Raw genomic sequence first — 24581 nt, 5'->3', positions numbered from 1 at the left:
AGTAAATATGATGCGAATATACACGAGATGAACACCATTTGATCTTTCAGTACACGAAATATACACTTTTATATTCTGCGCAATGGAAAATCCGTTGTTCCGTATTTCATGTTCTGTTTCAATATTTGTTTATGACTGTAATAAAGCGTTTCTAATTAAACTTCATATAACATTTTTTTAATTTTCATTTATAAAATGTTTCCGCAGTATGTTTAATTCTGACGCCCTGTATGTAACGTATAAATGTAAACGTGAACGTCCACGGTCTATTGAGCTTGGATCCGTGAATTTATCAAGTCCAAATGATAGCTTAGTTATTTCTGTGGGATAAACCGCAAGATGCCTACGTGCGAGTACGATTTATGCGGATCTGTTCGGAATAGTCGCAACTTATTTTTCAGAATCGATAATCGCACGGAAAGTTTTCTCTCGTACCGCTTCACGTTCAAAACAAGTCGACTATATCTAGCCAATACTCCTGCGGAAACTCGAACGTGGAAAATGCATCTTTTGATTGCGGCCGAATGCAGTCAGCCTGAAATTTTTCAGTTCTGATATCGATGCAGTTCTATATCTCTAGAAACACGATAGTTTCAAATTACTTATTGATTTATTGAGATACTCAAAAGATCAGAATAAAAGCTCATCGAGCGATCAGAATTTCCTGCGTAAAATGTTCTTCTAAATGCAAATCCAATAGTATCGGGTCGCTATGTAATTTTGTCGTATTTGACCGTTCTACATTTTCAAGTACGACTTTCGAGGACGTGTTCTGTGAGAAACTCTCTACTCCATAGCTTAAACTTTTTCGGGGCTTTCTAAAAATTCCATTTTATTGTGATGTTGTCTGCAACACTGCGCAAAGAATTTAATATCGTCTATAATTCGCTGCCGTGTCTGCACGGCCGAGTTTTAGCTTTTGCGCAAAAGCATCGCTCGAGGACATTGGTGCTTTGATGCGGCATAGAAGATATCGATGGTCCATGGTACAGGTATAATGCGATGTTAACGGCACTCTGTCTTTTTGCTCACCGCGCCGGCGGCAGAATATGCTACTTCTCATCTGTAGCTTATTAACCCAATATCGGAAATTCATTACACTTGAACGTGATAAATTAGCGATTCGACCGACCTTTTACCTTTGGATGTCTTTGTCGTTCATGTATTTTGCATTCTACCTCACGAAGCTCCGCTAAAGTTTAATTAGTTTATTTCCTAGCGCAGCTTCGCGCACTCTTGTACTCCGTTTCTGTTTTCAATTCGTAATTGGTACACAAAGAACTGCTGAGAGGAAAAAGGATCGTTAACTTGTGGCTTTTATAAGAATCTTTCGTGTTTGTCAGTACAAAGAGACTAACTCAAAAGTAGGACATACTTTAATTGTAATATGCAACGACGAGAATTATTTAATCAAGATTCTCTTAATTTTACTCAATCTAATTTTTTGATGAACAGAGAATTTTTCGGTTCTATAAATATTTAAAAAATAGAGATTGTTTCTCTTTTTCATTTTATTTGTTGCTTATAGACGCATCTATTATTACATTAGATTATTTAATAAAAATTGCAAACAATCTTTTAATTTTACTTAATCTAATATTTCGATTAACAGAGAATTATTTAATTTTGTATAAAAGTTTTTTTTGTTCATTTGTTTTACAGCATTTATTATTGCATAAGATTATTTAAGATTCTTTGTGAGAAAAATACTATATATATTTATTAATATTAATAATAGAAGTTCTAATATAATTATACATATATTCGGAACATCGCAAAATATCTAATGTTAAATGATATACAATCGGTATCTGAAGTTCAATTCATTATGACAAGCGTTTCAAGTGGTGTGAGATATTGCGAAAATTATTAATGCTTATTAGATTGCTGCGACGAAACTCTAAAGACAACTCTCGGCGGTTCCCATTCTTCCGTTATACCCGAAGGGATGCAGAGAATCAGTCTCGAAAGTAGCAAGTTAAACGATAAATGCAAAATAACTTTCTGCATCGCGCATTTCTAAGTAGACGATAAATCCTACGGGGATGCAGTCGGGCGAAGGAAAATATGCTTTGTTTTGAGTCCGAATTGTTTCCCCTATCGCACTGCCTCGGCATTCTGCGGAGACCACTTTGCTAAAGTACGAATTAATGAAGCTTCAATTAACTTTGCTCTTCCGTGCTTGTCGCCCGTACTAGCTACTAGCTGAACTGTAGTCTGTTCTTGAGCGAGCGGAGTTTCGTCTTGCATGGGTGCCGATGTAAACCTTCTCCAGCAAATGATGGAAAAAAGCGAGTATGTCGTTTAGTCAAAAAGATAAAACGCGGAAAAAGGGAAAAACACGCGTGTGTAACATGAACTGTAAAACCATAGGAGCATGCGGCAATAAAACCATACCGACGAAGAGTTAAAGTCGCTGCCGCTTCGTGTCTCAAAGCGTCAACCTCCCAACGGTAAGGATAATGCGGTATTAAAACTGTTACGCATCGCATCGGCTTGCTGCGAAATTTATGGACGTACTGCCCGGGAATGGAAAAATATCCGCATAAATTGCGCAGACTACAGTTTTTAAAGCGGCATTTCTCACGCATGTCAATAAGGATTGAACGGATAGGATATCACGCAATGCACATATTACTTTATAACGGTCTCTGCAACGACACGAATTCACATTTTCGCAGACAATCTCTTGCGGTTCATATATTTTTATGCAATATTTTCATGCTTGATATTATGTGTTATATAACATCATTTGATTGACTTAAATGTAAAAGCCGCTAGAATTAAAAAGAAATGAGATATTGAAACCTTTAGATCTCTCCGCACTTAGTTACAAATTAAATATTATAAACTGTGCAAAATCAGTTATAAATTCTATAAAATCAAAAAGAAGAAAAGTTGCAAAATAAGTTAAATCCCTACTCTGTATTCTGACTAACTTAGGAAGACTAACTAATTTTTTTATTTTTACTCATTTTTTATGAAACTTACTTTGCCAATTTTTCCTCTGAATTTAATATTTTATTTTCATTTAAATTCAACAGCAACGTAAAAGAAGAAAAAATATTGTATTTTTTCAATAAATAACTAACTGTGATGATTTGTACTAGTTTGTATACAATATTATTTTTCTTATTAATAGGATAATAAAAATTTTATTTAATTCAATAATCTCCTCTAAAATTTAACTGTTTTTACACTATAATTCCAAAATTAGCTAAATTTTTTTCTTCAGCTGCAAAAGCAGTCGAATATATTATATTTTAATAAATAGATTTTTCTTTTCCTAGATTTTCTATACTAAAATAATATATTTTTTTATTAACTATTATAAACTAAAATATAGGCAGTTTATTAACTAAAATAATATATTTTTTTAATTTTTCAAAAAAAGACACTCTTGATAGCTTTAATGAGAAAAATTATACAAGTTTTTTCACTCCCGCTAAAAGCATTTCAAGAGATAATTATTTTTGCAAATGGGCTATTCATTTGTGACATTATTCGCTTTCAGTATAATTTGCATTGTCGCGTGTTACTTTCGTCACCTCGGAGAGCTGGAATTGAGATTGCATCGATGTTTCCGGGCACGTCGAGAATGCACGTCGAGGAGTCATTCGAAGCATATGCTCCTGTTCTCGGCAATTACTATTCGATCCATGGTTTAACCGTATCCTTGATGTCCTTCCCTTTCCCCGAAAACCTAAGAATGCTAATTGTGTTAGCCGAAGCGAATGCTTAACAGAGGACCGCTGTCTAACTTAACAGAAAACTACTACCTAATGCCTTAACTTTCGGAATAAATAAGCGTGACGGGAAAAAGCTCGGCTTCATAGAGTTACCTCGCTCGTTGCAAATTCAATATGCATCCCGAATATTATTACGGAACAAGTTATACGTGTTTGCCGCCCGTGAATGCATTATCGGTGCAAATGTAAATTCAAGTTTTGGCGCGGCAGGTCGTTTCATCAGATTACGATAATGTTGCATTAAACGTTGTATATACTATAGTTTCTAATCTCAAATAGAGAAATGTCTTCGTGACATTTTCATTTGTAACAATCTCGAATTGCGGAATGGCTTCTTCTACGTAGGAAACCTTCAGTTTGTACGTTTGATATGTCATGTACTGACTGACCAAATCGCTTAGAGGAGAGTTCGCGATCTGCAATATGCACATACTTACGAAGCAATTCCCGTTTCCTCGAAATGAGAGCCTATTTACGTTACAAACTTTAGTCCGGCAAATTATTGCCAATGAAATATCTCCGAGTAAATATTGAGCTACAGTATTACTGTATTACAGAATCTAATATCCTAATATCATTCAGCGAGTCCGTTAATGCTGATCACCCAAATGAAATTGATTATTATTCTCGCAGATTTTCCGATAATCTTTCCCGTGGCAGGCTCTCGATTTTCTCGATCGCTTTTTCACGAGTACTCTTCGCACGAGTATCTGGGATTGACATAATTCATTGTAAGTCACTTGACACACTTGTTCGCCTAGCATATCATTAATGAGAGTTCCTTTCAGTAATTGATTCGTTGAGTCAATATCATAACGGTGCGAGTCATCGCTGGATATCAGTCAAGGGTCAAATTATACTGACAATCGCAAAGGTTCGTGAAATATCTTTGTTCAAGCATCGCGTCAAAAATTTTCGTGTTTCACGCACAAATCCAAGTTTAATTTCATTTTAACAGAATCAAAACGGTAGGTATTTTCTGATGTTACGCTAATGAATCAAAATCGCGAATTTATCTGTTGATATCTCGTTTACCGTGATTCATCAACGATCTTTGAGTGAATATTTCGTGATCAACAGACCAAACTACGCCCGTTTATTGCTGCTATTTCAAAGCGAGGAGCGTTCGACCGGATCACATGGAGACGTTTGATCCGGTATAAACTAACATCACGTTTGCGGCCGCGTAGTTGTGTTTGCAGCGAATCCTCCTCCCCCGCACCGATGGCTGCATCATCGCCTGCGTATGCGTAACCGATAGGTGTGTACGTCAGTGCGCATATCGTATCTTCATTAGCGAATGATTGATTACCTATAACGTATCGGATATGTCTGCGTGTTTGCCGGTGCGCGCTATTATCATGCCTTATAGAAGGTGGATTGACACTGCGCAGCGCACGGCTGTGAATCGACATAAATTACCTTCAAATGACATTACGAAGTATTACAGCGATGCTTTAGCTTAGCTAATCGTTCATGAGGTTCAATTATTCTCCCAATCCCATCGCGGCTTGGTTTATTTTAATGCTTGCGTATATAATTATTTACTAAATAAAATATATACTAAGAAAAAGATTTATTAAATTTTAATAAATATTTCTTTGAACGGTCCCAGCGGAATATTTACTTACTTTTTTAGTAAATAAACATTTAAATAAATAAAAAAAATGATGACTGAATCAAACTAATGGTTCTCGTATCAATTTAAATATGTGTTTATATTTAGTAAATATTCCGCTAGAACTACTCAAAGAAATATTTATTAAATTTAGTAAATTTTTTCTCAATGTGGGGTTTCCATTACCTGCGAATTAGATTCTGCAACAATAATCAAAAGGCTATCTGATATTACGGAGTAATGTCAGATACTCTCCACACATATCTAGCGCATGTACACATGTATATCTGGTGCAACTGCATATACATACTAATGTATACATGTGTCATTGGAAAAAAAGAATCTAGTATTAATTGAAATTCTGTTAAGTTGTATTCTGTGTTATTGTAATTCGGTTAAAAATGAACAAATTATTATAGAATTTTCTGATTGAATCTATTAACTTCTGAAATAAGCAAAGTTTTGATTAATATAATCAGAATTTTCTGGTTCGTTCATTTTTAAATAGAAATCTTTCTCAGTGCAGAATTTTCATTTCTTATGAATTAGATAGATCCTACAATCAATTCATATGTAGGAAGTAATCAATTAATACAATCAGACTCTTTTTCCAGTATACAATATTTTATATTTGGAGAATAATTATGCGAATCGTACCTATATTAACGGTACATATCGCATAGTTCCAACGACCTTTCACTTTCGTGCAAACAATTTGGCCTAATTACCTCATACTGTCAATAACATGTCAATAATAGTAACTGATTGCAGTGATATTAATAGCATTAAATATAGTTAATCTATTCATCAATTTACTTGTTGTGAATTTCAATATTGTAAAACGTTTAATATTATCGTTATTTCTTCAATATTATCATAATTGACGTATTTAAGAATAAATATATTTAAACAGAATTCACTTTTTAATGAAACTAGAACAAGAATTTCTGAAACACAGCAAAATAAATTAAAATGCTTCATCTGCTTTATGTGTGCATTTAATATAAAAAATTCCCGACTTTAATACATACAAAGCATGCGTTAAATTAAATTCATCACGTAATAATAAATCGTGTTGTATGCAAGAAATGCATTGGAAGATAGAAAAATCCAGAACAAAGATAGAATCCTATTCTGCAACGAGAATTTTGTTGAGAAAAAATGCATTGGACAATGAAAAACTGGTGTCTCGCGATTCAGCCTATTGTTTACACTTTTCCGCGTTGGCGTTTTACATCTTTCAGCACCGGCTGGATTTTACTGCTACCTCTCGTCTCCTCGTCTGTCTCTCTCTCTTTTTCTCGGTCGGATGACAATGAGGTCGGCGAGATGCTATTCGCGACGCGACACGAGTGCGTCCCTCGAGAGAGTATTTTTCTTTCTCCATTATTTTGCATTGGTTCGCGTTTGATGCAAATCACACGTTGCGATTTTGCGCGTAAATAAAATGTGTTAATACTCTGAAGTATTTAATCTCGAATACACAAGTTACAAATAAATTTGATCTATTTAATGAAAAACAGATTAGTTTTGAAGAACAAAATGAAATATAGATATTTTATCGAATATCTATATTCCATTTTATTTAGTAATTAAAATAGATCAGAATATATAAGAGCTCTGTGATTAAATATCTCTGTGTATAAATATCTTGGTGCTTGTTATTGTGCAACAAGATATCCTGATGGCGATTTTTTAGTAGTTTATATTTGCAGAAACGAGTTTCGTGATTTGCGAAATGAGCGAACCATCGAAGCGGTGCATGTATCCATTTATTGAGGCGTGACAACAAGTATTGTCGTCGCAATGTCCAGCCTTGTTGTCGCCATAGACCATCACCGATGCAGCGACCAACATTTTTTTATTCGCGAAGCTCTCAATTAATTTCTATTCATATGGTCGACGAGCCGATGGACGTGTTTACAACGTTCAGTAATTGCACAATTGTACGAATGTGAATCGACGCGAAATGTGTCCTATATTTATAGTTGTTACCAATATTGAGGATCATAATGTTTGACATATCTAATTAATTAATATGATATCAATATATAATAAATATCATTAGATCATTAATTAATTATATTAGCTATTATTTTAATATATATATATATATATTAGGTGTTGGAATTAATTCGTAGCGTTTTTAATGAAAGAATGTTATTTATTTCACATGAGCATTAAAAAATACATTAATGAAAGTACTTCCCATCACTTGTAAAACGCTACGAATTAATTCCAACACCTAATATATATATATATATATATATATATATAATTACAATCATTCTTTCTTTTCAATATACGAGAATAATTTTTTAAAAATAATACAACATCCTTTCTCTCTCTCTCTCTCTCTCAAAATAAAATTAAATAAAAATTTTGCATACGATAGAAATATATTAAATTAGATATATTATATTTGAACTATATTCATAGCATATATAAATTTATTAATTAAAAATTAATTATACAATATGCATTTTATGGATATCACAAGAAATCAATTTTTTTATAAAGAGAAAAAATCGATTATAAAAAAATTTTTTATTTTAAAATAATATCTAACATAATTAATTACTGATATAAATCTATTAAAGGAATTTCAAACGTTATGATTATTACAGTGATCGAAAAAGGTGGCCAAAAGTCCAAAAAATGAAATTCATAATTATGAATTTAGTATCATAGAATCTTGTAGAGAGATTCTTACTGCATGTTATTCCAAAAGGAAAGTGAGGATCTTTCTATATCTACAATACTACGATAGTTCGAAGTGACCGTTCTCGGAAGACGATGAGTCTGACATCCGATATTTTGATCACTTTTCAAGTATGTGTACTTTTTATTGGAAAGTCTTTTTTCAAAGAAAATTCTGCTTGATGAAGGATGTTAATAAAAATATGTAGAACATTTGCGTATATCATTACGTTTTCATGAATGTATATTCGGCGTGTTTAAAAAATCATATCAAAGACCTGCCCTGTACAATTGTTCCACTTATAAAAATTTTTACTGTAAATCATTGAAAAAGTTATCACGCCACGGGGAGCTGCAAAGTTATTACATGGAGCATATATGTTAAGAAGTTTTCTAATGAAATTTTGAAAAAAAATTTTGCCCGTCATTGTTCCTGTTGTGAGGCCATTTTAAATACATCGACGCCGAGCCATTTGGCTGGCAGCTATTCGGTTAGGCTCGATGCACAGGCATGCAGAAGGGTCGAGAAACTACCTACCCTTAAAAGATATACAAGTATAGTAAACCTCGGCTTTTCATCGTCGAGATAATTTGAATGTATATACAGGGTGTTTTATTTTAATGTACCGTTGAATTTTCATTAATTTTTGCAATTAACCATTCGAATAACGCCCCGCAAAAATATTAAATCGTATAAATATTTTTCTTATTTTACAATTAAATAATACTTATTCTGAGAAAAAATCTGCTCATATTACTACATTATGTCTATATTTTAGAATTGCGTATTGATAAAGTGATCTGCATTCGGCGGCACCTGTTCGAGATTTACGAAATGATTGGCGTTCGAACTTGGACACGCAGCTCCAATTAATCGAACAACATTTTGCTGCAAAAATGCAATGTTCTTTTAAAATCCATGTAAATGATCGAAGAAACATCAAGGAACTGTTGTCCAAGCTTCAATCGAGATGGAAATAATCTCAAAGAACTATAGAACGTTTCCTTAAGAAAAATGAAGTATGGCTTTCTTCTTCCATGATATTAATATTTCCATGATATTAGTATTTCGAAAGATTTTATTAATATTGTTGTCTTTGAAATTTAATACAGAAATATTTTTAATTTGAATTTTTTAAAAAAACTTAATGTAAGATTCAAAATTCCTTATAATAATTCAATTATATATTTCACAGAATGTTTGTACAAATAATGAAGAACTTGCGGATTCAAGTACAGCTAAAACGAATACGGCGAAATTCAAATCCGCGAAATCAAAGAAATATGGTCGACATTTTACGAATTTCGACGAAGCAAGTGATCGAACCAAGAGAAGAAGAGTCTCTGACTTACGTCAATCATGAAGCATATCAGAATTATCGTTGGCTACTGTAATGAGCCTTCGTTCTTCTGGGGCTCCTCGTGCTGCCAGTATTATCAAAGAAATTACGACGTTGATAAATACAGAACAGCATTAAAATCAACCGCAACTCTCTCTATTATTAAAATGTCTGGAGATGCTGCGCTTTCTGATGTCATCGAAGGAAAGTTATCCAAAAAATTATTATATATATTTTGGCACCTGCTTATGAAAAAATCAATGAAAAAACGCAACGTTCTTATCCCACAAGGAAATTTTAGAAACCAAAGCTCGATTTTACTCAAGAGATATTCAAATAACTGAGACTTGTACGGAAGTCAGTGTACAGGCACTCATAAATCATACATCTGAAAGAATTTTACGTGTTCAAAAGGATTTCATAAAATATTATTCCCGGAAATTCTTAAAAATGCCAGGTTGATTTTAAAATAGGGGTTCGATGATATTTCAAGCCAAAGCAAATACAAACAAAAATTTATTGATCAGACTAGCATGGACGCAAATGTATTTATTACTTCATTAGTTCCGTTGCAACTGGTTTCCAAAGATAATACACAAAAGGAAGTAATGATATGGAAATATCTGGCGCTTTCGTCACCTCGTTTTTGTAGATCTATAAGGTTACAATTTTTACATGAAAATGTAGAGTCTATTTTAAATAAAAAGAAGTATAACATGTTAAGATGGTAATCGTAATTAGCAAGCTCGAGTTCTCTTACACACCAATTTATATGAAATTCCAAACAATTGTTCGGCCATTTTGAATTTTGAAATTTTGATATCAAATTCATAATCAGCAACCTTAAAATCCTTATATACAAATTTTCGTTTAAATTTAAATATATGTGTGTGTGTGTGTGTGTGTGTGTGTGTGTACACATTACAATATAAATCTATTAAATCAGATTTAATAAACATGTAAGTCTTTTACAAAATGAATTAGACAACACATATTTTATAGATGTCGCAAGAAATCAGTTTCACATTTATCACAGAAGAGAGAATATCAAAAAGAAAAACGATCGTAACGACAGACTTTTTATACTAAAATTCTAGCGCGTTGATCTCATTTATCAAGTTATTTGCGCAAGCTGCGTCTAATAAAAAGATCATTTTTTGCTCCGATATTATATTACATCAAGTGAATGTTATCTCGATTCCCTCTTGTCTTTTTATTGATCCTCGTCATGGCTGCCATATATCTGACTCACCAGTCGTATGACTTTGCTTCTGCCGACGCGGTTCTATAGAATGGAGCCGGAAATTGGCGACGGTGAAATACAGCGTGCACCTTCGGCAAACTCGGTACTCGCTATTGAAAGAGCTATTAAGTCAAGGGTGCGTGACGGTAGTAGTCTCGCCCTTCTGTGGACAGCTACCGATGGCTTGTTCTGATAAGAAACTCATGTTAACCGTAACTTACACAGTGGCTAAGACTTCTGATTGTCATAATCTTTTAATTGAAGTTTCGAGTATATTGTCATCGACTTGCTTATCTGTCGTAATTCTTGGTTTAACAATACGAAACTATTTCATAGCTCGTGGATAACATTTACATACAACGTTTACACTAACAGAAAAGTAGTTAGTATTTGTGATTATATTTAATTGCATGGTAAAATAATCATAGTTAGATGCTCCGTTTTTATAATTATTATTGTTGTAATTTTAATATCTAATAATTATAGTTCTATCAAAAAATATATTGAAAAATAAGTGTAAATTATAGCTCAATTGTAGTAATTGCAGTCATTCTTTTCTTTCAGTATATAAACATAATAAAATGTCAATGTAATCAAATAATGTGTTTTAAATATATCATAAATTTTTACGTTTTTAATTATCACTTAATTCTTTAAGCGATGAATTCATAATAATCGGATATTTTAAAATCAAATAAAATCAGATCAAATTCTTTACAAGTAACACACATATACTAGGAAAAATGTTTTGTTTTATGAACAAACATTTTGCTGTAACAACAAAAATTTGATTGAAATGTACCGAACAAAGTTTTTGGTCAAAAATGCATCAAACAAAATTGCAATGTTATGCAAACTACATGGTATAAACAAATATTTTTTATTTGGTACAAATATTTTTGTTATTTACAAAGCAAAAAATGTATTTCGTAGAAGCAACTACATTTTTTATTATGTAAACAAAATATTTGGTTGCTATTGAAAATACCGTCAATTAAATAATTTTGCTAAAAGCATTTAATTTTTTACCCAGTATGTAAAAATGTCTTAAAGTTCATTTTGATAGGAATTTAATTTGACATTTAGCAGTTATAAAAAGTGACAATATTAAAACTGTAAAAGTACTTTACTAATGGATTCACGAAAGAAATTTTTCCAGAGGAAAGATTAAATAGTGCGCGGCAGTTGTGGGCCAGTTATATACATAGATTTATAAGATAGAGGAGCAGCCGTTTCTTCTCAAGTGTAAGCGTACCTAAAATTCTATATGCCCGTTTCGTTTTACTAGTATCCTGCGCTAGGTAACTGGACATGAACATTAAATCAGTGAATTCAGTGAATTCAACGGGACACTGGCTCTTTTCAATGCTCGTAACCCGGATTTACGTAAATATTTGTATCCTGCCACTGAAGTGAAAAAGTTATTTCTGAATAGAAGGTGGATTGCATAAATATGGAATTTATCGCGCAAGATTTTATGCCACGGAACTGGCATTGATATATAGAATAACGCAGGAGTGAGAAAAATTGCTTAGGGAAAAACTTGAAAGTACATTTCAGCATCGCTGACAGGGAGCCACTACGAAGAGTGGATCGCGGAAGAAGTGCACCGTATATACTGTATATTGTTCAATCGAATTTGAAAAAATAGTATAATGTATTGAATTAAAAGAATGTGAGATTCTTACATTTTATAAATACTATATGATTTATAAATGCATTATAATACATAAATATCGATAATTTGCAATTTAAAAAAAATGCATTTATAAAAAATCTTTTTCGACTAAAATAGCAGATGTCGCACGAGCCATATTACATTCTACAAATTTATAGAGAGTCATTCCTGGAACAGTTGACATACTTTTACCGCGTTTTACTACCGACGAACCGATTAAGCGTTTCCTGGTTATCCAAGCGAAGTCGCAGTGGCGTTTTCCTGTTCTCGAAACTTAAGACTTTCGTGGAATTTTGAACCTCGGCCTGGTTCTTGTCGATTTTCTCAATTTCCATTTGCTCCTGGTCTTTTCCCTCTGTTTTTTTTTTCTTTTTCTTTACTGAGCCCTCTCAAGCACGCGACGCGCTCGTCCACGAAATTCAAGCGCAAATCGGTCGTCCTCGACGCGGTTGAAGATGTCGTAAAGGAAGCGCTGCATATTTATCGTGCCTTGCCAGTCTCTTTTGTCGATTCTTAAACTTTAAAGTCGATAGCTCGATCTGCCCAAAATGAATTATACAAAGTGTCCTGGAACGAATTCACTTCTTTTCATCCGTAAACTTTCTCAACAATTTCAAATTAACTTTTCCTCAGCAAACATTTTGTAATTATCCTTTTTTGCATAATTTATTTAGCATTCACGAAGATATAAAATGACACTTTTAAACGTTTTCAATGTTAGAAATAGTTCTGAAGAAATATTTCACGTTTTACTTTATTTGGTCAAAGTAAATGGGATCAAGACGCTCTTCAAAAACTACCATTGTGCTTTTGCGATGTGGGCATCGTGCGGTTCGTTTCCTTTTTACACGTCGTGTAAAAAGGAAACGAAGATAAAAGTCTAAGGTTGAAGGAAAGGTTGTAAATCCTTTGATCTAACTATGTGCATTCGTTCTGCAGCAATATTGCAGTGGTAGGATTGACTACTATTTTTTTCTTAATCTCGATAATTTTTCGATTCTCAAGTTCTTCAAATATGTAAAAACTATATATATATATATATATAAAGCTAGTATTCGTAGCATAATTCATGTTTAGAAATGCACTAGAGCATTAAAAGCGAGAAATTACATGTAAGTTCTTTAACATAAAAATTCATTCGGAAAACTACTTATCAATAATAAGCAAATAATTAGAATTTGGCATCGACATTAAATCGTTCACCTTGGAAAGGAAATGCAGAAGTGGGAAACCTTGGGGCGCGCGAACATTTTTTAAAGATTTATTTTCATCATCAGAGCGATCTTTATTCGGCACTGTTAAACATTCTACGAAGTTAATGAGTTCAAGTACCAATTTGCAACCAAATGCTTTTGAAGATCAGCACTGTTTTATGCATGCACTTTTGTGTCATAATTAATAGTATAAATCGTAATACGAAGAAAGAACGATTTTACGGAAAGAATTTTCTCTTAAAATTAACCTGATAATTATGGTACAATATAATATTTTAAAGAGATTTTTACTATATGCGCTTTAGTAAAATTAATCAAATTTATTTTATATTTTATTGTAGTTTTATTAGTTAATAAGAATAAACTAAGAAAAAAAATTCTCTTCATATACTTAAAAATTTAGTTAGATTCAGTTCTAAAAATAATTTTGTTGAATTATTAAAATAATAGAACAAGTTGATTGTTAGAATATCAAATTTTTTTATAACATTGCATTATACTTAAGTTATCTTACATAATTATTTTGATGGTTCAACAAAATTATTTTAAAATCTGTGTACCTAGCTAAATTTTTAAATATTTCAGCAAAATTCTTCTTTCCATGAAGATTAAATACACTGAAAAAAATTGTTCATTTAACTAAATTAATTATTTATTTGATTAAATTAATGTAGTTGTCTTTATTTTCTCGTTGAAAGATGTATTCATATGTTTATAAATAAATACATATATTTTAATTAAATATATATATTCTTCATCGAAAGAAGTAAAACGAACTGAATTAATTTAGTCAAATATACAATTTGTTTCTCAGTATAGAAATAGATATGAATTTCTTTACATAAAATTCTTATACGAATAAAATAGAAAATGTCTTTTGCAGTTCTTTGTCGGTTGTCGCATTACACGCGAAACGTTTGACCCCATTTTCAGATGCACAGCATACGGCTCTTCCTTGATTATACGCAAATAAAAGATAGTGTTACGTAAGTTCATGTATCTCCATAAGAAAGCCTTCATGAAACATGAAACATGAAACATGCTACGGTAATTAATTATAAATTCTAATGCGTCCGTAGGCGAGATATAGCACAAAATAGACTTTGCAAATAACGTAAAAAACAATTATGCTATGACGTTATTAAATGGATGATAAATTTAGTGAGCAAATAGCAAACGAACTGAGCGATATATTCTTTTCGGTGCGAGATTAAATGTGACGAAAGATTACCGCGAGCCTAGAAGGGCTTAAAAAAATTAAACGAGATAAATTTAATTCACGTTGAAAATAAAGATTGTTCCATTAAAAATCGTCACCGTGTACAGCGCGTTTGTATTAAATTCCGTTCATTCTCACATTCGAGTAATAGCTTTTATACAGAATTGTAAACTCACATTTAAATTTTCTCACCCCGTATTCATATTTCATTAAGAAAGGCTGTATGGCATTCACAGCGAGATGAACATTCGGGTCGATTAATATCGTGATCTACATCTGCGGAATAATTATGGGTCCCCGAATAAAAGTGAACAATTCAGTTAATTAAAGTCTCTCGTTGAACTAAGGAATTCTCCCTCGATCATGTCAATATAAATTATTAGCAATAAAATCTCTTCAAATCAATCGTTGATTGTTATTCCAAAAATGCGAATCCATATTTGTCTCACAAATTATACGTAATTCTATTTAATTTTCTTTTGTATTATGTATTTCTATAATATTATTTGATGACTCTTGAGCGCTCTGAATAAAGATCAATTATTTATAATCTCGTGAAAGATATCAATAAAGTACAATACGTTAATACAATACGAATATACATATACAAATATATATATATATATATATATATATATATATATATATATATACGAATATATATTTTTAAAGGATATTTGATATTTTCAGTTTTTGTTAGCAGCAAATATAGTATTATATTTATCATTATTATTATGCTTTTCATTTATATTCATGCAAATAGGTAACAATGTTTGACAAAATTTATGCGATAACATGTTAACAGTGTCAGCTTTTATCGACCGAATATTTTAAATGTCCTGTTTTTCATTATCGAACTCTTCAGCATACCATTACATATGCATGTTACAGATGACCGGTTCTGCGTAATGATACATATTTCGCCGAAATATTTTTAACTAATTACAGCACGTGTGTAATGTTTAACTGAAAACAGCATACGAGGCTATTCATCTATTTTTAATAAAACCACTACATTTTTGCTAATGTTAACAAGTTAGTCCTATATTTATTTTTCTATTCCACGCAATATAATTGTATTTGTATCGTAGAATTTAATTATAACTCATATAGAGAGCCGAGTGTATGGTCGAAAAAATTCCATTTATTAATTCGCTATTTCACGATTAATTCTGTTTCATCAAATCAAAGGTAGAACAATAAAGAATTGATCTTTGCATGACTGTCGATAACGAAATTTAATGAAACGCACGTATTTATCATATATATCATATATATATATTATTCTTTCTGTGAGAATTCTTTTTCTATGAGATTTTCATAAACTTTATTTTTTTATCGTCTGTAATTCCACGAGAGTCTGTAACTTGCATTTTGCCCGAAACATTCGTCGCTACGTACTCCACGAAATACCTCATATAATTCTGTGAAAATATTACGAAATTTACGAAATATGCTAGTAAAAATATAGGTAGATTAAGTTTTTCTGCGGACGTATTATATAAAAATCGCGTATAAGTTTAATGAATTTTTTATGGAAGACATTTAGTACGCGAATAAAATAACGTAATCATGAAAAAACCATCACATCTTCAGCATCTCATTTATGATATATTTTTTTAAATACAAATCTCATATCTTTTTTCATACGATTAGATTTTTTTACATTCATTATTAGTGCATTACATTTCGTTATAATCTATCGTTATGATTATAGTAAATAATTGCTTTTAATTAATACTACTATTAATTAATTGCATGCAATTGCTATAAAGGATATTATTAACAAAGTAGATTTTATAAATACATTGCTGGAGGATAAAGAAAGTTATAGAAGAGGAAAGATATGCTTTTGCGTATAAGATACCTCATTTTACCTTGTTAAAATACTTGCACACGTGTCTAAGGATTGCGCCTTATCAGCGTATCATGAATATTCCGCGTTCATTTTCTCTAGATTTAATTTCCACTTGTGTTTTTCTTTGACAGAATGAACAAGCACATAATATATACGTAATAAAATAACATCCAAGTTAAAGCTAAGCTTTTCTGTAAAGCTAATGAAATGAAGAATTTAAAATTAAACACTGATTCTATCTTTCATCGAGTTCTAATTTTATTCGTATTTATCAATTGTTTCTAAATTCATATATACATTTTTTAATAAAAATAAATACGAAAAAATTTCTTAAAATGAAAATTTTCTTATGAAAATAAAAAATGTTATTCACACGATAAATAAAAATCTTTCAACGAATTTTCGTCATATTATTTATATTGCGTTTCCCGTAATAAATACGATTAGAAATACTTTTTCCTTCTTGCATTACAAATAATTTTGTATATAACGAGATTGCTAATATCGAGTTGTTACTTTAACTTCCTTTATATAGACTCTGTATCGCCTCATACACGAGCGTAACGCCGGTAGACACTTACTTTTTAATGAGATCACTAATATCCCAACAGCTTTGTTCCGGAGTTTCGTATACACCAGTGAAATAACCCACTACATCTATTCGCGTCTCTGCTTTATCATTGGAAAAGCAGACATAATAACTTACAAGTAACGTCTAAAGTAAAATCCATGTAAAATATAATTTGTATTAGAATGCATTATATTTGACTTGTAAATCTTATTTATAACTTTCGTTTGTATAAGTTTCAAAATTTATGCAAATCAATAACTAATAACAAGAAAACATTGATAGTAACATTTCAAGAGATAAATTAGAATGTTTTACATAAATCAAAAGCGATCCAGCAACATTCTTCGTCAAAAGGAAAGAGTATTCGTATTTGAATTTTATATTTTCGGAATTATATTTTATATACCTACTCTTCATACAATTTTGTATCAACTAATCGACGTCGTTGTTCATTATCACAAAAGCTGCCTGCAGTAAACTTGTTAATTGGTCGCGGTAATTAAATGGGATGATTTTATGATAACCGTAGCTTTCTCTTTTGCCAGAAGAATAGAGCTCTCGCTGTCCGAGATACTTGGACTCGTAACTACTCCTTCTTTCCATCATAGTCTATTGCAGTACTACCATTACTATCCCATTTTATCTGACTTCTACTTCTTCCTGCACACGCTTCATTCACTTTCCTTCTACTACTACCCGTCAGCGTCACTAACTCATTTAAAACTCCGGGGACAGCCCTTTAATTAAAAAAGTTTACGCTTCTTATTGGCTGGTCCCCGCGTCACATTGGAGGTCTAATTGAAAATTACTTAGCGAATAGGTATTTCCATGAATAATTTTACACCATTGCGTGCAACAATGTATAATCACATTTAATCTCTGCGGAAATTTAATACATTTAAGAGTATTTCGATATATTTATAGTTACTAAATATATTCGTCTAAAATAGCACAATTGCTAATAGGGGGAGAGGGGGATATACTAGAAATTCTGTTCTGTAAATAATTTTGACGATCTCTCGACACGTACGAGAAAGTGTAATATTACTTTTCGATGTATCTTTACCTTAAGAAAATATACGGACTATTCGCAAGTATAAAGGCAGAAACGCAATTTCTGTTGTGTTGGTGAAATAGATTGTACGTTGACCTCTTCTTCTGAAAATGGAGCATATCACATGTATATGGTAGAGGAAAAGAGAATTACGTTGTTCCTTTTCTCGATGAAATTAAATTACTACCTAGCCATTAACGCGAGTAGAATTTCATTACGTCTTTTCAAAAAGACGAGAAAGTTACGACGGCTACTCCGCGAGATTGTTTTTTTTTCTTTTTACGCGACAGCAGACAGCATATAGCAATCACACACGACTTTGAACGAAATATCAATGAGAGAAATGTACAATATTTTGTTTTTACTTTTTACTTTGATCAACGTAGTTAATATGGTACATGCTACGCGTAAAAAAATGAACACTTTCCGCTGGTAACATGAAATTTCAATTCTTCTGTCAGCAATATACCCAAAAAAATACATAGTATATATATTACATACTGTACGAAAATAATAATTGTTTTAAATATTTAAAAAATTCATATGTCCGCAAATCTATCATAAGTTTATCACAATTAAGCAAAATTTATTCAAAATATATTTTAATCATAGTACCAAGACTATTAAATTAAAAGAAATTCGATTTTCTTATTAATAAAATCTTCTTTGATTAATTTTATAATATCCTTAAAAAAAATAAATTCTTGCTTTGGATATCTATTAATGAGTTTTTTTTTAATTATTTGTAATAAGTATTTTGAGATTATTATCAAGAAAATATTCTTTTATAAAAATAACCGATTAAAATTAATAAATTAAAAAAAAAAGTAAATTGAGTAATTATCTTTCTTAGCAATAGATTGATATCTTTCTGTGTAAAGGTCTTGAAAAAAAAGAGCAATTTTTTTATTGTTTCGGATCATATCAAAATCTGAAAAAATTCTGCTATATTTGTCAAAGATTTAACAATGAGCATTTACTAATACCGGATCGTAAAATTAACGGATATCGGATATTCGACGTCACATTGTTTTCGGATATACGATATCCGGTTGGATATTTGGTAGGGTAATTATCCGGCTGGATACCGGATACTTTCCCGGACATTCTGCCGGACGGAGAAAATTATCTCTATCTTCCCAACGTGAAAAGGAAAAGAGGAAAGATGAGCGAGAAATTCAGCTAAAAAGAATAAAATTCTGCAGCAATGACGCAATTATCAATATAAAATTTCAGTCAGATATATTACTGGATATACTAATGATATTTGCCTATTCGGCTGGATAATGTCAGATACTGGATATTCCCAGATACTGGATTTCCCAGATATCCGGTACATTCCTATTACTACCATCAAAGAAGTCGAATTTATTTATTTTTTACAGATTTAAATTTATCTACTAGAATTTACAATCAAACTATCAATAGTATCTTTAAAGATTCCATGTCGCCGGGAGAGTTTAATAGCCGCTCGTTTAATGTGATAAAGCTGCTTCTAACAAGTACGAATTTCTATCTTTGCCCGTTGGATTGAAACTCTAAACGGCGCATTCACCGTCGGAATAAATTGTATAGCATCAAGAACGAGTGTTCTCACTTTGTTCATGTATTACACGTCGAATAAAAATGGCACAAGAGCGATACTGGACAGCAGTGACCGCGTATTTCTCTGAAAGCTTGAATTTAATTCATTTCTTAGAAGCGTTTTTTCAACGGATTCTCGTCCATTTTTTCATGCCCTGTCTTTTTCCATGAATACCTCGATTAATCGTACAGAATTAAAAGCGTACAAAGAAAAGAGGAATGCAGAAAAAAAATGCAATTCAATTAATCTCATACTACACTGGCTTTCGACGATGATAATTGTTCGAAGAACGTGAGTCTTTACGAAGGGCTGATAAAGTTTCTACAATACTGTATGCCACTTCCAGATATTTTATTCGCGGAATTATAATTTTCTCTTTGAAGCTAATAAATTCCTACCTTATGAAAGATATTTCACTCATTAAAATTACGTGAAAATGGGAATAATACATGAAATATGAAAAATATTATCATCAATATATTAGTACCAATAGTAGGGTAACTCTGGTATATACGCCGCACTTATCAAAAACTTAATTTATTAAGTACTGTTTACTATGTTTAAAATAAACAAACTATATCAGTAAAAACTTTGTACTGTCTACTACTATAAAAAAAATAAATACTATGAATAAAATCAATAGTATATATTTGTGTTAATATTAGTAATTCAAATTCTATAAATTAAATTTTCATTTTTATCAAAACTTATGCTAAAGTCAATATGATATATTTAATTTATCCAAAATAAAAAATTCATTAGAATTTCAACGCGTTTATATTGAAAATCAATTTTGTGTCAATTTCTCAATCAGAATGTTTATTAAAATCTTATTAAAAATTCCTTGAAAATTCCCAGATTTTTCAAGTATTTTTATTCAAAAATCCAGATAAAGTAGATAATAAATTTTAAATTTATCTTTGAAATAAATTGAAGTGCAAGTAATGCAAACAAATTATTGTAAATTAGTAAAGACAGGAGTTCCACGACCATTTTCTGTAATTGGAGCTATGAAACATATAGAATAAGAAAAACTGACTACAACATAGTAATCAGTGAGCTACTTTCTTCAGTTGAGTACTGTCTCGTACTACCAACCTGATTCTTTTAATAAAAATTTGCAAAATACGCAAGAAAATATTTACGTGAATATATTATATTACGCGAATGTGTCTTGCATACTTATTATTATTAGCCAACATTTTGCATTATCAAGAAAAAGAGATAAAAAAAAAATATTTTCAGAGCTAGAATAAGTAAAATTTCCTTGAGTAGATATTATAAAATTCCATAAAATTTCCTGATTTTTAAGAAAAAAATCCCTTAAAAAAGAAATTCCTTGAAAATTCCAGGTTTTCCAGATAGTCATCCCGTTAATAATGGAACGCATCTCTTATATTGCCGACATAATTAGGTTGAGAACACAGAGAAAGGATATGCTTTTACGAATCTGGAAGTTCTGGCAATAGCGCGCTGAGTAATATTTCCATTGTGATGAAAATGGTAGCCTCAAGCGTACATTATACTTAAATAGTGTTGTCAATTTAGCAACTAACGTAAGCTACACATAGACAAATTGCTCTGGTTTCGACGCTACGGGATCGTTATCTCAAAGTACTCAAAGTGGCAAATTGAGTTTGGTATCTGATAATTAATGCCCAATGCGCGCGAGATTTAACGGTTGTAATATCGGTTTATTAAAGTTATTACTATAAATTTACATTAGCCACGAATTAATTTGTCCTGTTTCGGAACTGTATTTAAAATGCTGCCAACATAGGCTCCGATGAATGCAATTCGGATATCCAAAATTGTGTTCATTCATTAATATACTCGGGTATTTCTAAATTACATTTAATTAACACGTCAAGAAGAATTTGTAATATTCTAGATTAAACAAACATTGCTCTCCATTTAGCGTTATATCTTTATATATATAAAATATACTTTTTATTTTATTTATTCTGAAATATCTAAGTAAAATTGTAGATTATACCAATCGAGGTAACTTTGGTTCAAATTAAAAAAGTCTACACATGTTAAAATCGGAACATTCTCTCTCTCAGAAGACATCTTTAAAAAAATTTAAAGACGTTTTATCCTAATTTTGACATGTATGCTATCTGGATATTATCAAAATTGGGCCAAAGTTACTTCGATTTTGAACTAAGATTACTCCATTTTATGATATCGTAAATCTTATAAATTTTTTATTGATTTTTATAGTTTAATTTAATTGAATAAAGAAATAAATAATATAATAAAGTATAAATAATATAATAAAGTATATAATTTTAGTCGCACATATATTGCATCAATAAGTTTGTTATGATTTTTTTATGACGAATATTCCGTATGATAAAAATATTTCGTACAATTTACGGAGTAATGAATTTAAAAAGCGAAAGGAACACAATTGTAGGTTTTAAACGAGATCTCGATGGAGCCTGAAACTCAGAAATCCCTCGACGCAAGATTCAAGGTTTCTGCGAAATTAAATAGATAGTTTCACGGGTTGCTCTGATGTGCTGAATATCGCAGCACAGAATAATCAACTACAGTTGAATTTGAATTGTAATTTACAAATCGCATGGCATACGCATGTTTATACGCAGAATCTGCATCTCAATAATCTCAATTCCACCCACTCATTTCGAGGCAATGGATCTATGAAAGAGATGTTACATTTTATTCGTGGAATTCACAGAGAGATTCATTACCTCGTACTAAAATAAAAAAAAATTCGAAACCTACCAATATGGTGCGCAACGGTATTGTGACGCTACGCTGTGGTTGCTCTGGTAAATACGATTGACCTGGAACATACAAATATAAAATCTAAATTAAAGTGGCGCGTTCACAAAATAATTAAAACTCCAAAAAATAATTATCAAAATTTTATTCATTTTTTTACTCTTACTAAAAATCTTTATTAAAATAAAAACATAGTTTTTCGTAAAAGAAAAAAATCCTCTTTTTTTAAAAAGCATTTCGTACAAAAATCGTTATTTCATATATATAAAAATTTTTTTTTTAATTTTTATTTTTTAAATTGTCTAGTAAGTTAAATAGATGAAATAATCGCAAATATATACTGCATACATGGAGAAAATTTTATATTAAGTTTTAATACAATTTTAAATTATACTTTATTATGTCTTCTATTTTCGATGGACCATCATAACATGATTCCGACATAACTTTTACTATGGTAATACTAATTTTTGTCACATAAATAAAGTAATTTTGTTAAAAGCCAGTGCTCAAGTCATATTCTTAAATAAAAAACAGTTAATTTTTACTATGATACACAAACAAAATTTGTAAGGTATATATTTTTTACTTATCTTTACAATACTAACTTTTATCCAACAAGTTTTGATTTTGTAATAAAAAATTTTTACTATGAAAAAGTGTAAAAATTACGTTGCATTGTTTTTAAAAAAATAGCTATAGCATTTAAACTTTGTGTTATGATAGTCCGCAGCTTTTACAACATTATAGTAATTTTAAATATAAAATTTTCTCCATGCATAAATATATAAAGAAGAAATTACTTCTAGATTTCGTCATCGTTCAGCCGTCTTTTAGATTAGATTTTTTTCGTGCACAATCCATATTTTGCACAATATTCGTGAAAACGTGATTAATTGCGATCGCCCGCACATTAATTACCAATATGATAATCGCGCGGTGCTTTGACACTCTCGGTATTAAACGTATGCTATTCCATGAAAGACAGAAAATATTAATACTATCAATAAACGTCAGGTACATCACGGCTTTTCGTTGGAATTATTCAATTTGTGAAATGAAATAGTTGTTATCCTGACATATTTACGCTAATCATAAATGTTAATTAAGTACACTTGATAAATAATTCGAAATTCATCGTGACAATTATTCTAAAAAGAACGATCGTATTCCGAATAGTAATGCGATAATACACGGAGCAACTCACGCCGTTACTTGCTCGCTCGAATGTTGGTGTGTGTGGTAACGCGCCAACTGTGTCTATATAATAACTCGTTGTATAATACACCACAAAAAAACAAGCAAACAATGTGAAGTTTCGTAAGCCAGCAAATTTGCTATTGCTATCTGAAATATTTAATGTATTACGACGTGAATTTACACCGAATATATCGTGTTTCTCGTATCTCAAGTTAATTTCGTTAATTTTAATGTACTATTTTAAGTACATACGCAACTTCGTTTCATTAGTGAAAATTAATATTAATATTAATTATTAGATAATATTAATCTATTAATATTTTTCGAAAAATAAAGATTCAAAAATATTTTCGAAAATGTCTTCATTTTTCGAAATAAACAAATAAATATTAATATTCTCTTTAAATAAATATTATATTAAATAATCTTTCAAAAATAAACTAATTAAACTATTTAAAAAATTTACTATTTTTCATTAAAAAAAATTATAGTGTAATGGTTAAGATTTGTTATTAATAATCACAATCAATTTATTAATAGTTAAGAAATAAAAATCGTTGATAAAAAAGATAGACTTATAAGTAAAGTACTTGTAAATGGGCCAATAATGACGCAAGTAATGCAAGATAATGATATTATCTTGCGCCATAAAATATTTGCACCAATTTGATTGGTGAAAACCAATCAAAAAGCGATTAAACTGATTGAATTAGCTACGGGTATGTATCGGATATTACGATGTGCCATCCTCTATAGACCATATTCATTGATTATGAATTATGACATGCTCAACCGTTG

At 30.9% G+C, this 24581-nt stretch overlaps 1 protein-coding gene across 3 annotated transcripts in view; it reads left to right on the top strand.

Annotated features, from left to right (window-relative positions):
• LOC147907164 (neurobeachin-like) overlaps positions 1–24581 on the top strand; it is a 139137-nt gene that overhangs the window by 106443 nt on the left and 8113 nt on the right. Inside the window, exon 2 of one of the 3 annotated variants that reach the window (XM_087413915.1) lies at positions 8847–10130. The exons of the other annotated variants lie outside the window; for them this stretch is intronic. Within the exon in view, the coding sequence (XP_087270041.1) occupies positions 8847–8867 (21 nt within the window). The 3' untranslated portion in view covers positions 8868–10130. Of the gene's footprint in view, positions 1–8846; positions 10131–24581 lie in introns of those variants that run through there. 3 annotated transcript variants of the gene reach the window in all.

Source organism: Acromyrmex echinatior, chromosome 15 (assembly GCF_024713525.1).
Source record: "Acromyrmex echinatior isolate Ae372 chromosome 15, ASM2471352v2, whole genome shotgun sequence".
Lineage (NCBI taxonomy): Eukaryota > Metazoa > Arthropoda > Insecta > Hymenoptera > Formicidae > Acromyrmex > Acromyrmex echinatior.
This window is presented reverse-complemented; position numbering and strand designations above follow the sequence as displayed.